Source organism: Heptranchias perlo, chromosome 3 (assembly GCF_035084215.1).
Source record: "Heptranchias perlo isolate sHepPer1 chromosome 3, sHepPer1.hap1, whole genome shotgun sequence".
Lineage (NCBI taxonomy): Eukaryota > Metazoa > Chordata > Chondrichthyes > Hexanchiformes > Hexanchidae > Heptranchias > Heptranchias perlo.
In genome coordinates this window covers 112,554,228-112,570,265 of record NC_090327.1, presented here as the reverse complement: position 1 = coordinate 112,570,265, position 16,038 = coordinate 112,554,228, and the positions used below count along the sequence as shown (strand labels likewise).

The 16,038-nt window shown below is 39.8% G+C and overlaps 1 protein-coding gene across 1 annotated transcript in view; it reads right to left on the bottom strand.

The window, feature by feature from the left end:
- rims2a (regulating synaptic membrane exocytosis 2a) overlaps nucleotides 1-16,038 on the bottom strand; it is a 993,532-nt gene that overhangs the window by 522,186 nt on the left and 455,308 nt on the right. Inside the window, exon 4 of the mRNA XM_067981485.1 lies at nucleotides 849-1,183. Coding sequence (XP_067837586.1) covers nucleotides 849-1,183 — 335 coding nt within the window. The remainder of the gene's footprint in view (nucleotides 1-848; nucleotides 1,184-16,038) is intronic.

Genomic DNA, 16,038 nt, shown 5'->3' with positions numbered 1-16,038 from the left:
AAGAGAAATGAAGAGAGGGAAAGAAAGATTGGATTAAGAGAGAAAAAAAAGGAGACAGAAAGGAAAGGTAACAAAAAAATGTTTAAATGTATTATTTGACATTTTTTAAATCTCCTAAAACAATTCACAACCTGAAGGAATGAGACTCCACACTTGTAATAGTTAATCTTCAGTGCCAGAGAAGTTGATTGGCAGTAATTAACTTATCACATCATTAAAAGGTAATCATGCTTGTAATTACTAGACCTAAATATCTGCAGTGGGTTTAGTTTGTATCTACCGCGCAAATACAGCAACTTCATGACATTCAAAGCATGTCAATGGTGAGTCAGACAGTGAGATGCCGTTTTCGCGAAGCTAACAGCGGAGCAGCACAACTCGTTCAGCAACTTTTGGATATTCGCATTTAACCGTGCATCCACTCCTTGCCAGAAGTTGCTGTACCATTATGTAAAAATAATGGGGAGCGCCATTAGCCTCACTGTTATTTTGACAGCAAATTCTGGCCAACTAAAATAACCAAAGAGCTCGCTGTGAAAAAAAATTCTTTCCATTGGCATGACAAGGGCTAAAAATCTAAAAAAAAAGCTTTGGTCTGATATTTGCTTTGGATCTAAGTTCACCCTTTGGCTACACCATACAACCTTCTACAGACAGAAAATAACCCCTCTGAATACCAGCAGGGTAGGCACTTTAAAATCACTTTAATGAGTTCTTGTGGTGGGAGTGGTAGGAAAATACCAAAATTGTGTCCACTGGTGCATTTACCAATGGGAAACAACAGAAAATATGCTAACGCCACTTCTCATCGATATAAGTTGCTGTTAATTTTATTGTAAATATCATACCTGTCTGTGGGTATCTCACTGGCAGTCTGCATTGAATGCTGCTTCACCCCTGAACCATTTTTGATTGAGTCTTGCCGCGTGAGCCCTTGAGGTCTGTTTTTGTCTGACGCTGGTGTAGAAATGTCCCCTGAGGGTAAAGGACCTTGGAATTGGGAATGCTCCTGTAGTTTAGCTTTCTTTTCCTGTGGCGCTTCTTCGTTTCTGTGGGCCACTCCGCACGCGGCCTCAGTCGGGTCAACCTGCTGCGGTGTGTTCGAGCCGCTGCTGTAGAACCAGGCCCCTGATTTAGTGAGGATTTCCTGTTGTTTTCGGCACAAGTTACATACCCACATCACCTGAGACAAGAAAAGTAGGTTATTCCTAGTGCGGTAATTAATGTCATTTTTAGAATGAGATTTTAACTCTTGATTAAAGAAATACAGTTCACATATTTAAACATTTTGTAAAAAAAACCTTATAATTAAACCTGGTGTCAAAGAAAGCATAAATCTAGAATATGCATATTATATCCACACATAACTACATAAAATAAATTTTAAAAAACAAATGTAAGCAATGTAAATATACCAAAATAAGATTTGTCTTAGATTTAAACAGCAGTAATAAGAGGATTTTCTTTCTTTCTACTCCCTTCACTGTCTTCCCACTTTCATAGCTCCTCCTTCGGCTAAAAAGAGAGAGATGGTCTGGAGAACTGCAGAGCACCATCAATGCCATTCCACATTGCTTGGCCTACAGAGTAACCCAGTCAAGATCTGGGAAACTCACCCATTGTAAATAGGCAAGTTGGGATGTCAGCTCAGGCTGGGATTCAAGCCCAAGTGCCCTGCATGTAAATCTAATGTCCTGTTGTCCAGGTAACCATACCATCTACTATGCCTACTTTTTAATCTGTCAAAAACCACACAAGACATGACACACACAACATCAGCAGGTAGTACATATACTGTTCTAAGGATCAAAAAACCATGTTCATACTCTTAGGTTTTTCCCCATGAATATTTCATTCTGTGCAAATGTGAAGTGCAAGAAAAGGCAACAAGCCAAATATGCTTCCAAACAGAACAGTTCGAAAATGCAGAAAAGCTGAGAGGGCATGCGTCCAATTTAAGAAAACCAGTTAAAGACCCCATAAATACGGTAAAAAATGGTTATGGCACACCATTAGGAATAATCATTAACATCCAATTTCTGTAAATTAACCAACTTCTCAAACAGAAAGTCTTACTTCAATAAAAAGAATACTTCAGCAAGTATAGACACATCTTTCTTTTTCTCGTTAGTTTTTCAGTGTCATTGTCTCTCATGTATTGAAAGGAAGAGAAAGAATTTGGATTTATATAGCGCCTTTCATGACCTCAGGACCTCCCAAAGTGCTTTACAGCCAATTAAGTGCCTTTGAAGTGTAGTCAAAGTGTAATGTAGGAAGCACAGCAGCCAATTTGCACACAGCAAGGTCCCACAAACAGCAAAGTGATAATGACCAGATAATCTGTTTTAGTGATGTTGATTGAGGGATTGAACGTAGATACAATGCTTTTCAGTAGTAACATTTAGTTTGTGACTTGGAGTGATGTGAAACTGGGGGGGAGGGCCAGAGGGCCGGACTTTGGAAGGACTGGGGCTAGTCCTGGGGTCTGGCAAAATTGGGGTGAGCATCTTGACATTTGGCAACATTAAGGTTTCCAGCACATGGGTTTCCAGGGGTTTAGCAATACAGGAGGGGGAATGATTCTGTGGTTTGTCAGTACTGGAGTAGAATGGAAAGGATCCTGAAGTTTGGCAGCAGTGAGGGGTAAATTGGTCCTCGTTGCGCCAATTATCCGTCCCGGTTGATTTTACTTTCTATTGAATGGGCGAGTTAGGTGAAGATTACCCCAATGTTACAGCCTGAAATAAGAGACACTTCCAAATGTATTAAGAGAATCATGCTGATATGTCCCAGGAGATTTTCCATACTACACGATTGGATTGTGACATTGTTGAAATTGAAGGCAGAGGTGTACCTGGTAACTCCTTCCAGCTGATAGCTTTGGGAAGAATATCAACTCCAAGCCCAGACCTTTCAGAGAGACTGAGGCCTCAGAGTAAATATATTAATGTAGACAAAAAAGATAATTTTATACAAACATTTAATCATGCTATTGTGAAATACACAGGGTGTGAATTTTCGGTACTCCCACTCATTGTAACTTCAATGGAAGAGCTGTGGAAGCCCCAAAAATAGCATATACGGTGTTTATGCCATTTTTCCGGGGCTTCCACAGCTCTTCTGCCAAAGATACGGTGGTCAAACGGGAGATTTCCCCACAGAAACTTACCTCCATAATTTATATGCCTTTATTATGCTACATACTCTCTTATTGACCTTAGAAAGAGATTGGCAGTCGAAAAGATTTTGAAAACCATTTTGGAAAGATTTGATTGGTTCAGTTTCTGTTTTTAATTATTGCTTTTTTTTCATTGTCAATTCTTATTTGTTGCTTTTTTACAGTTCTGATAGCTCATGGTTTTATGAATATGAAATTTGTGCCAATCAGATGCACGGTTACTTATAAAATTATTTTGTTTTTGAGTACTTTTATTAATATTTTTACTTGGAGGCTTCATCGTTTCTCAAAAATCTGAGCTGATACTCTTCCCAAAGCTAAAACTCTGACAACTGAAATGAGTTATCAACTATAAATTTGCTACTTTTGTAAACCCCTGTGGTGAAATAAAGGGCAATTGTAGCTACTTGTAAATTTTTAGCTCCTGGTCAGAAGGACCTGCATGAAATGGCTGCATTTTATATATAATAGATTATGTCCCATCCGGAAATGTTGTCTATGCCAATCCTGAACATATTATTTATGTAACCTGTATCAATGCCAACACCAAAACAAAGCACGATTTGACAACCTTATATACAGACTTCCCCCATCAGATTAATATCAGAAACTTCACTTATATTGTCTTTCACAGGGGAGGAAACAACTGCACACAGTGGGTGAAGTTTTAAGGCCTATTCACTCCCTAGTTGAAACCAGGAGTGAAGACTCTCCCAAACTGGCATTGAAACAAACATTTTTAAATTCAGAATGGCACTACTGATAAGCGACTTCAGAATTAGTGATAGTTACAGCCTGAAAAATTTAATAAATTTACCATGCTGCCACCTCCAGGATTGCATTAGTACTGTCCCTTGCCTGAGTACAGTAATGTAGTTCTCAAACCTGGTTATTATGACTTATAGCTGGGAAGGAATGGGATAAGATATAATATCTTCGAGTACCATCAAATTAATTTAGTTGCAGCACAGCGACCAATAACAGTTAGCTCTGCTTATCATCTTTGATATGAGTTGCCCTACTAAATTTGATGATTCTGGCACTGAATTTCCTCAAGGAAATGAGATGGACTGCAGGCCTAATCAGGACAGGTTGGGGACCTGGGAAGGCAGAAAATTTGGAGGGTGCTTGTAATACCGGGTCTTCGCCCCAAAATAAATTAACACCGGAATTTCCTGTGAGGGTGGGTAGTATTTGCACCTGCTCCCTTGCAGCCTGACGTAGTAAGAAGAGGCGGGATACCATCAGCCACCAGAGCTCCCACGAGTCCCGTTTCATGTGCTCTGAACATATTGAACTTGAGCAAGGTACAGGTTTACAGTACCTGCCGTGGTTGGAAGTGGGACACACAGGCCGGACTCATGCCCTCGAAGATTGAAACCACACTTTTCTGGCACCAGACCTGTTCTGGGGACAATTCCAATGTTTTTAAAAACTGTCCAGCCAGATCAGCTGGCTTAGCAGGTGCCACATTTCCCCCACTCTCTTCCCCCACCAAGCAGACACCCAAAATGCGCCAATACTGACTTGGGCCCTGACGTCGGGCATTTGGGTCACTGGTAGGCCCTAAATCCCCCTCCATGACCATAGTTACAATGGCAGAGCAGGATCATAGGTTTCCAAGTTCACTACCTTAGCCATTCAAAACACATCTTATAATAAAAATACAAAGACAGTCAGTTTTGGTGTATACCATAATTTTTTATGTATGAAATGCATAAGAACAAAGTATATTCAATCGGCTCCCTCTGGTGGCCAATCATCACCATCCCAGTTTTTTTAACAACTGGAAATTAAATGGAAGGCATGCTAGTGCATCAGGAATAAAACAAAATCAAGTTCTGAAGATATCTCCTGACCCTCTAACCAGATAAATTTATACTATTAAAGGGAAGTTAAGAGCATCCACAATGTCAGAACCAAGTGACATTTCTATTTTCTTTACCTTATCTAATGGATGGCCATTGGAACAGGGTGCAGAAATTAAGCAAATGAAAATTCAGGAATACATAAAGGAACTGGAACGACACTGACACAATCCCACGTAAATAAACTGAGATGTTATTTTGCTGGAGGCACAAACATCAACTGTAATGCATCAATCAGCCAATGTTGGGCATGTAAACTGAAGGTTTGGTTGAAAAATAACAGAAGGTCACATGCAGTTGTGCCTTTATACAGTATTTAAAATGCTAAACTCACATTTTACAAAGGAATGGATGGAATGGATGGAATGCAACTTCAGGGCAAATCACCATCTATGCAAAATAAGTTGGCTGGAACTGGCACTAGTGGGACCAGTTAACAGAAACATAGCATTAATGTAGTGGAATTTTGGATGCATACCTTAAGCACAGTTTAGAGCTTTAGCTCCTTCAGTTACCTCCTTCCAATGAGCCCAACTGTGATTGTATCACAACCATTATCTTTAGTGTTGATACCCTCATGTATCAGCTACACAGAGCACTACGTACACTCTCAGTAGACACCATGAGAGGCACTTTTGTTGTGAAAGAAAACCAAAAACTGAATAAAATTAAACCCCTTGAACTTCACAGCATACAGTCAACTGTTGGTAATTCAAAATAATTTTTCTCATAAAAAAATTGAATTATCCAATTATTTGAATTAAGCAATGTAAATAACACTGCAAAGTCAGAATTTAGTGCTAGAAAATGAATTATCAGAATTTGAATTAAGAGGAGTAGACTATATATCCTGCGGTGATTTTAAGACTGCAATCTCATCTGAAGGTTTAGATGACAGTTAAAGGACAGGAATAAAGCTTTTATGATGTCACCTGAAACCCTTAATGAGGTTTCTGGGTTGCACTAACTCCTAGGTAGCCATTATAGTCTCAGTGTAGATGAAGATAGAAAGGAACAGTGCACTTATGTAACACATTATTGCATCTCTCAAACATCTCAAAGTGTTTCACAGTAGTGTGGTGATTATGTTACTAGACTAATAATCTGGAGAACATTAGTTCAAATCCCACCATGGCAGTGTGAGCATTTGAATTCAGTTAAAAACAAATCTGGAAATAAAAAGCTGGTATCAGTAAAAAATAAGTGACCATGAAGCTGTTGGATTGTCATAAAAACCCAACTGGTTCATTAATGTCCTTTAGGGAAGGAAACCTGCCGTCCTTACCCGATCTAGCTCCAGTCCCACACACTCTGAAATGGATTAACAAACCACTCAGCTTTATCAAATAGTAGGCGGCCCACCACCACCTTCTCAGGGCAACTAGGGATGGGCAATAAATGCCAGCCTTGCCAGTGACGTCCATATCCCAAGAATGAATTTTTAAAAATTACTTTTCTTTTTGAAGTGTAGTGTTTCTATGATGGAAATACCAAATGTCCCCAAGCCCCCATTCTAATGCTATGCCCACTATCTGTTACAGAGTTCTGAAACATACAGTTTCAGAATAAAACCAATTACCTCAGCAATAACAAAATGCAGAAACTCCAAAGGGATTGGCATTAAAAAAAACTAAATCTAATGTTTAAAATAACTACACAACGCAACAAAGTAACTTTCTGAAATTGCAACAAATCTTAGAAATATGTCAAGATAGAAAAAACAAAGGGTTAAAAATACAAAGCCATTACAATTTATTATCCTTTTTAACTTCACGACTCTCCAACGTATTAAAATCCCAAGCGATGCCAATTTAATTAAAGATAAACTTAAGCACTTCAGGCACAGAATTCCCACAGAAAAACTGTATAACACATTGAAACTGATGTTCAACCTGGACTTTACAAAGATAAATTAGGCTGATGATCTTACCAGTGTCATAAGATAGAAAATAGAACAGAGAAAAATCAAAACTTCCTGTTTCACGAAGCACAAGAATTAATTTTTTTAAATTGCGTACTGATTAGGTCTGAAGAGATCACCTTCAAGTGGTAAGTAAAACAGTGCGAATAGTTACTTCAGTTATAGTGACATAATTCTGCACCTTGTAAATCCAGTGCCAAATGCTTTTGTTTGTCCAGTAATTTAGTGCCCCGCATTTAAAATTTGCATGTACTTACATGTATGAACGTCTTTGTAAAAGTAGGATGCCCTTATTCAGAAGTGCCACTTTGCTTTGAAAGTAGTATTCAGAGAGAGGGTGGACTAATTTACTTTTAATCCAATTCCGTTCTCCTTTAACACTTTCATCACTGCACTAAGTTCAAACTACTAATTCATCTAAATGCTGTTCTCAATGTTGGTTATTGAAGACTAATACAATAGCAGCAGCTAATTAGGAACAAAAGATCTCCCCAAATGAAGTGTGTTTATAAAGTACAGTAAATATTAATTTTCTTTCCATTTTCCTCCCCCTGCCTTTTGCGGAGACTGATACCCCAATTAGTTTGCAGAGTTATTTCTGATGTTGGGTACTGGATCAACCCTAAAAAGCAAACAAAGTGATACCAATTTTGCCAGAGGCACCAAAAGCCCTCGAGTGGGTACACTGGCCTGGAATCTCCAATCCCTGGGTTCCACTGATGACAAAAATAAATGGTGGCCATTAGCGGCATATAGGTCTCACCCATTTTAGGCTTGCCTGCTGGTGGGGTGCCTGTACAGAGTATCAATGCACTTTTGGCACTGCTAGCATGTTTGGACCTTACCCCCAAATCAGGGAAAGTCCCAGATTGCTGACAGAATGCCAAATGCAAGTTTGCATTAACTGCACTTATGAGATTCATTGATCTGCAGTTGCTTTAAAAGTTATACAGTATAAGCAAAACAGTTTCTGCAGGAGGAATACAGTTTACATTGCACAAATGGAAGTAGTTCTATAACATATATAACAACAACCTGCATTTATATAGCGGCTTTAACATACAAAAATGTCCTAAGATGCTTCACAGGAGCGTTATCAGACAAAATCTGACACCAAGCCACATAAAAAGAGATATTAGAACAGGTGATCAAAAGCTTGGTCAAAGAGATAGGTTTTAAGGGGCGACTTAAAGGGGGAGCGAGAGGTAGAAATAGGGACAGGTTTAGAGAGGGAACTCCAGAGCTTTGGGACTAGGCAGCTGAAGGTGCGGTCGCCAATGGTGGAGCGATGGAAATCAGGAATGCGCAAGAGGCAGAATTGGAGGAGTGCCGAGATCTCGGTGGGTTGTAGGGCTGGAGGAGGTCACAGAGATAGGGAGGGGCGAGGCCGAGGAGGGAAATATGAATGAGAATTTTAAAATCGAGACATTGCCGGACTGGGAGACAATGTAGGTCAGCGAGCACAGAGGTGATGGGTGAACAGAATTTGGTCCGAGTTAGGATACGGAGTTTTGGATGAGCTCAAGTTTAAGAAGGATGAAAAGTGGGAGGCCGGCCAGAAGAGCATTGGAATAGTCGAGTTTGGAGGTAACAAAGGCATGGATGAGGGTTTCCGCAGCAGACGGGCCGAGGCAGGGGCGGAGACAGGCAAGGTGGAAGTAGGTGGTCTTGGTGATAAAGAGGATATCGGATCGGAAGGTCTGTTCAGGGTCAAATAGGACACCGAGGTTGCAAACAGCCTGGTTCAGCCCCAGACAGTGGCCGAGGGGGGATGGGATGTTAAACAAGTTAATAGGGTAAATAAAGGAATAAAACTCAAGAACTATGGGGTACTCGTCTACAATGTAACCACACTGTACGACAACGTCACACATCAGAAATAATAGTGACCTTTGTTAATGAATGTAACGTTACATACTTGTGGCAACCAAAATGGAAAATAAATCGAAAATGTAAAGATAACAATGTTTTTCTTAAGTTAAACTGTTTGTTCACATCAAAAAACTCATCAAACCTAGTATGAATAAACAATTGTCCACACAGCACAAACAGCATTCATAAAATCTTACTTAATCTGCTTGTTAATATCAATTTTTGAAGTCATAAACACACATGAAAAAAATCTGGTGTTTCTATTTCTCAGCTGCACTTTGAATTGTATAAATTGTTTCATGCCTATCTGGCACCTGCAGCAGTCCTATATTTCCAGTTCATGTGTGATCTTAAGGAATTAATGGAACAATATTTTTCTTGTCTCCACAGATGAATCATTTTCATCATTAGGCAGTAGTCAAGCATAACAGAATCCTGAATCATCAGGAGGGGGTAACAAACTCAGCTACTGAAGTAGTGCCACCTGAGATCTGCTTCTATGCAATGCTGCAGAGTGGTACAAAGTCCCTCCACTTGTAGCCAAATATCCTCATTTTTCTGTACAAGCTAGAAGGGTTCAACAAGACGACCTGGGATATCAGGCACTTGAGACAAATCATGGCTCAGCAGCACTGCCACTACCATCCTAGTGTCTGTTGGTCAAGGGTATGCACCAGATGAAGCAAATCGCTGAAAAAGTCCAAGCCAAATTGCAGAGTGGTAACACCTGGACACATACTGACTTGATCACTTTACATTATATTTTACAACAGGGCCAGTCACAATTGATGGAGCAGATTCGCTCTCCACTCAATAAACCCAGCAACCGTTATCCATGCTCTTCCAAGATGTATTAAGTTTGCCATTCAAGACATCTGAAGGCGATACTGTCGGGATACTGGGGCCAGGACATTGAGTTATTCTGTGGCTGAGATTGCTTCCAGTGCAGAGTACAACTCTGTAAACAATCCTGCTAGTGATGGGTTCTCCCAAAGGTCACAGCCAGTAATTTGTAAATCTGTGAATGAAGCAGTGATGTTCTTAGAACACAAATCACAATAAAATACTAAATTTTAATGAAACAATTATTTTTTTAAACTGTGCACATCTTCGTCTAATAGTGACTAGAACTACCGTGCCATTGCAAGCGTTGCACAAAAATGTGCCTTTTTCATTGTATTCTTGAAGGTAACTACACAGTGATGTATATTGGTTTTACAGTAGAAGTGAAAAGTTATATTACCTATAATATTCATATGATCCTTGCCGTCAGGAGATCTATTTTTCTCTCTTCTGTCTCTGGTATCTTCTGTGCCCCTTCATGCCAGTTTATCAATCCTATTTCATATGTAGATTTGAAGCCCTTAGCCGGTTCATGTTCCCGAGTTCACCTGCTGCAGTTTCTGAACTTTTTTTGTCAGTGAGTCCTATTGTCATTAATATATTCATGTAGAGGATGCTTGCTTTGTGCCAGTCTCAACTGAGAAATTATTTCTTCCATGTTAATGTTGCATTTCTACCCATTTCCAATGTATCCATTCAGAATAATGCAGTATGCTAACAGAGTTAATTGTACCAGGTAAAAATGTGGGCGATACATCAAATTCTTTCAGATGTGAAAACAACCTGAACCATATTAGTTTGTCTGTCGGTATTAATAGGACCTGATTCAAATGTAACTTATAGTGCTGGTGGATTATGCCTTGTAATGTTCAGAATACACAATGCCATATAAATCAATTGGATCTGCCTCCTGAAAAATTGCCTCAATTGGTGCTTTTAGTCCAAGCCTAGATCAAAATTTGAGAAGCAGCATTACCATTCAGTGTCGGTAGATTGGTGTAAAAACCACCAAAAGTCAAATATCACTCCGTTAATTCTTTGAGTTGCTTCATCGCTTGTATTTTTTGACCCTTGTACATGGTATAGATTCCGGAACCAAAACAACTGGATCCAGAATTTGTCCATAGTTTTCACCTGTGAAAACTGATCTGAAGACGTCTATATGTAGTAGTATTTTAAGAAGTAAGGGGTAAATTTGCATGGAAATTTTCCAGCTCGTCTTCTGTAACTTTGGTGGAAGAGCTGCGGAAACCCAGAAAAACACTTCTTTTTACTCCGTTTTTTCAGGGTTCTTTGGGATAAATCTCCGCAGTTCTTCTGCCGAAGTTACGGAGATTTATCCCAAAAATGCTTAAACATGGTTTGAAGAAGTCAACTGAAAACAAAAGCAGTACCACAGAAATTAGAACCTTGATAAAAATGGTTATTTCCACAGTAAGATATCAATGTGTCATTCATGGCGAATCCAGCCCACACAAAATTTATTTTTACAGCTAAACTTTTTGAGCAATCAATATTAAGTTCAATAAACCTGTATGTGCATCTTTGTAGCTGTGACTATTCTCAAATCATAATGGATCATAACAAACACTTGGTAGTTCAGCATATCATTAGTTTAGAAGCAGTACTAGAGAAGAAAATCTCATTGGCAGTTCAATGTTAGCACCTCTGGAACTCTGATGATCCATTTTGCATTGCTTTGGCTATCTCTGAGCATCTGATAGGACCTTGCCCCATGCACTCCTAAACTGTTTACCATTTATGATCTTTCACCAAAGTTATCTTCAAGGCTATCTAGTTTTGTTCATCCTCTAATTCTTTTCTCATCCATTCAGAAGTTCCCCAAGGATGTGCTTCTCTCCTTTTCTACTCCTTCTTTTCATTACTGGCTCCTCCAGTCCTATCCACTCTTTTGCTGATGATCCCGCTCTACATTCATCAAAGTCCTTCAAATTGCACACCATTTGTGCTCCCTTGCAGTGCAATGGTCTTGTGTCAGCCGTGGTTCAGTGGTAGCACTCTCACCTGAGTCAGAAGGTTGTGAGTTCAAGTTCCCCTCCAGAAACTTCAGCACAAAATCCAGGATGACACTTCAGAGCAGTGCTGAGGGAGTGCTGCATTGTCGGTGGTGCCGTCTCTCGGATGAGACATTCTACCCTCAGAGTCTGCCTCTCAGGTGGAAGTAAAAGATCACATGACACTATTCGAACAACAGCAGGGGCGTTCTCCCCGCTGTCCTGGCCAATATTTATCAGTCATGCAACATTACTAAAACAGATTATCTGATCATTATATCATTGCTGTTTGTGGGATCCTATTGTGCGGAAATTGGCTGCTATGTTTCCCTATATTACAACAGTGACTACACTTCAAAAGTACCTAATTGGCTGTAAAGCGCTTTGGAACGCCTGATGTTATGAAAGGTGCTATATAAATGCAAGTTCTTCATCTTCTTAATGGAGGAACCAACAAATGCCAGTCTCTTTCCCACCCAACAGTGGGGTGATGAACATCTTCTTTCTTTCGATTCTTCAAAGACGGGGAGCGGGTTTCCAGCAGGCGGGGAGCAGGGCAACCATCAATCCCGCTTGACAACATCAGTTTGAGGCCTAGGCTATTTTAACTCCCATATTTCATTTGTATCCCGCTGGCCAGCTTTCCACCCAATACCGGCAGAAAGAGGCAGATGTCTGGCTTCAGGCAGGTCAAAATTGCTGGGCCTGGAGGCCACCTGCTGATACCAAGGTAAGTCAGGAGGAGGGATATCAGGGCCGTATTGAATGTTTAACTCCTTTCATGGCCTCACTCCTCCCTATCTGTGTGACCTTCTCCTGCCCTACAAATCCCCATCCCAATTCTCCATTCCTCTGACTCTGGCCTTTTGTGCATTCTCCCCTTCCTTTGCCTCACCATTGGTGGCCATGCCTTCAGCTGTCTAAACCATACTCTAAAATTCACTCCCTAAGCCCCTCCTCCTCTCCATCTTCCTCTCCTCCTTTGGGGTCCTACTTGAAACCCACCTCTTTGACCAAACTTTTACTCACCCTTTCTAATATCTCCTTCTTTGTCTCATTACGGCTCTGTGAAGTGCCTTGGGATGTTTTCCTACATTAGAGACGCTATATAAATGCAAGTTGTTGTTGTTGATACTCTGATTGGTTGATAAACCATCCTGAAGTAGAACATCTTGCAAATAATTCCTGAATCAGGTACAACGACCATCGATTGAACTTCAATGTACCCCTTTTGCCTGAATGCAGAACTGCATTTTCAAACACCAATGAAATGCGAGTTCAGAGTATATTTTGTATTTTAGTGGAAGTGCGGCTTTATCTTTCCGAATCTAAAAACTGAATTAAGGCCAGTTTGAGATGGTGGGCTTGCAGCCACTTGCAATTGGATTGAGAATGCCCAAACTGGTTTCATGTTCGACCCTTACCTTACAGAGAGTGCTGTGCGTATGTGTAATGGCGTAATACGTTAGAAGGTATAAGAACTGGTGTTGCTCTTAATCGGAGTTCAAATGGAATACCCGCGAGTGAAAGGACAATGCCCCACGTCATTTGGATTTAATACTTCTTTGTAGAAACTCTAACTTCTGAAGTTAACTGTTGTTGCAGCTGCCACCATTCCTTTACTCTGTGCTAGTCAGCACGTTGTTATAATCCACATCAACATCTTTGGGGCAGTGAACATTACACAGATATATTATCCATGTAATTTAAAAAAAACAATTAATAACACACTCCTTACAGTTTTTGGCTGCTCGTGTACAGTGCTTAATCCATGTCAAGTTAAGAATGAATCTCCGTTGTCTATTTCTTCTTCGCCACTTCTTCCAAAATCACTAGTCTGTGCACATCTACTCAACCAATATCAATAAGTTGGAGCACATAGGCAATAGAAGCTCCACAACTTCTTACTTAACTGCAGGTAAATGGGCCTTTGCGAGACAGTGTGCACTCCTCCTGTAAACAAGTGAAAAGCAATTTCACAAGCTTCTTGTTGCCCTTTTACACAGCAATCTGTGTGTGTAGTTTTTGCCACTTCAGAAGTTTTTTTTTTAATTTACAGAATTAGGCAACTGGTACAGCTGGGGGTAAATCTATTCTCTGCCAAAGGAAAAATACATAAAACTCCTGATTACCAAGCACAGAGTAACACCTATCACTGTGCTGGCACCTCATCCAAAAGCCTAATAAGTATAGATAGGGTTAAATATAGTACATTTAAAGAAGAATGTTAAAGGCATGGGAACATCCAAGAAGCTAAGTTAAGCTCATATGGGATAATAGCTGAGGAGTTGGTTTGCAATTTTTACCTTGAGCGAATAACATTGAATTTAAGGCTTATAAAGTCACCAAAACAAAACAAAGGATTTAATGGCATAATTGGATTAGGTACACATCTACCTATTATATATTAAAAATCTTAGATTTGCGTGCACTTCCTGTCAATTTTTTCCATTATAAATTTGTATGTGGAAACTGCCTATGTAAAATTTATCACTGTATTTGCACCCCCCAGTGGAGACATGCAGCACCATCTGTATTCAGTCCCTCTAGAATTGAACCCTAGCACTAATAGGAGGGTGTAATTACAGCATGACAAGTATACATAGGCAATTTCCATTATAAATGTGGACAGACAAATGTATTATGAAAATATAAAAATAAGGACACAATGTATGATTTTGAATTATGTCGGTGCCCCCTAGTCTAATTATCCTTTGCCCTCATCCCTACTTTACCTGAAGACTACATTTACTCTTGATTCCTCGTGTGCAATGCCACGAGGTATGTTATAAAGCTGTCAAATTAGTTCTCACATTTGCTCATGTCTTTTCCATGGAATTGAAAAAGCTGAAAATAAATATATTCTATCATATTTACTAATCATTATGAATATATTATAGTAACAGTACACACTGCAATAAAGGGCTGTTCTCAGCTTTACTAAACTAACCGTTTGCACTTCACGGCCAAATTTACTCATCTGGGTCCACTATTCCTTTGTGAACTGCCAATGAATTTACTGATCTGTTGCAGCCCTTTCCTTTTTGATATATAAAACATGAGAAAATGAAACGAGCACATCTGTGATGTAGCCATGTCAATCGTCACTGTAAGAGCTTTTGATTATCCAACAAAAAGAAACTGCTTTTAGAACAGTTTTTAAAAATCCACACTTCCAAAGTGGACAGTGGAGGTTTTAAGGGCAGTTTTCTTTTAGAGAAATGATATGGAAAAGATGGATTAAATAGAAAAAAAGTGAAATTAATGCTGAAACAATATAAGAAAGGATGTCAGAAATGAAGTGCTAAAAGATTATTTTTAATTAAAATTTTATTTTAGGTGATTCTAGTTGTATTTTATGTTTAATTTTACTGTAATAAGGTTAATCTCATTTTTGAGTAGCTTTAATACTGTGATATTAGGATTGTATCAGCATCACAGTATCTAAGCTGAAAACTCACAAAATCAGCTAGGCCAGGGAGGCAGGCATTTTCTTAGACCTGTTGATAATTTAAAGCCCGATTTTGCAATCCTGACAAAAAAGTTACTGTGCTGGCCCAAACTGTAGGTGCACTTATGCCTATAGTTCAGGGGGAGTGCTGCATTGAATTTGGCGATATAAGCCCCACTGCCTCATTTGACTAGGCTATAATCAAAGGCAAAGCTTGCCCAGACAGCTTGACCTGTAGCAGCAGAGTGCAAAATCCAGAGAGGGAGCATCTCCTAAAGGGCTGTGGTTCAACATAAAAGGAGAAGTTCTGGTGTTGATAGGAAAGTAAACTAATTCTTCATAATAGCACAGTGGAGACATATGATCAACACCAATCTGATGTTGAAGAGATGGAGGTCCTGCTACAGGAGGTGCTCCAAAGCCTAGTAGCCCTACTAGGGGCTGAAGGGATCTTCCAGTAAAAGCACAGGAGTCAGCTAAACAGAAGGAGGTTGCTGCCTAAGTTAATGCAGTCCTTTGTACCTGGCTGCAGATAAGGAGTTGGTGTACTGCTATCAGAGCAAGGCAGAGGTGAGTATGTTTCTCAGTTAAGCACACATTTCTTGGGAAGCCCATCAAGCTGATTTACGTTGAGAATACCTGTACTCTCAGACACGTACCATTTGAAGCACTGTGCATAACCACTCCCTTTTTTCACACACTCATTCATTCTGCCTAAACTGCTTGGCACATTTTTCTACAAGAGGAAGGTGGCAGCTGAGGAACAGAAAACAGGTACTAAGGTGTGCAAGCCTTCTCAGTGGGGTCAGCAGCTATGGATGTAGAAAATAGCACAGTTCTCGAGAGCCACCCAGCTATTGTTTCTTCTCCTTCAAGTAATGCGGGCGATG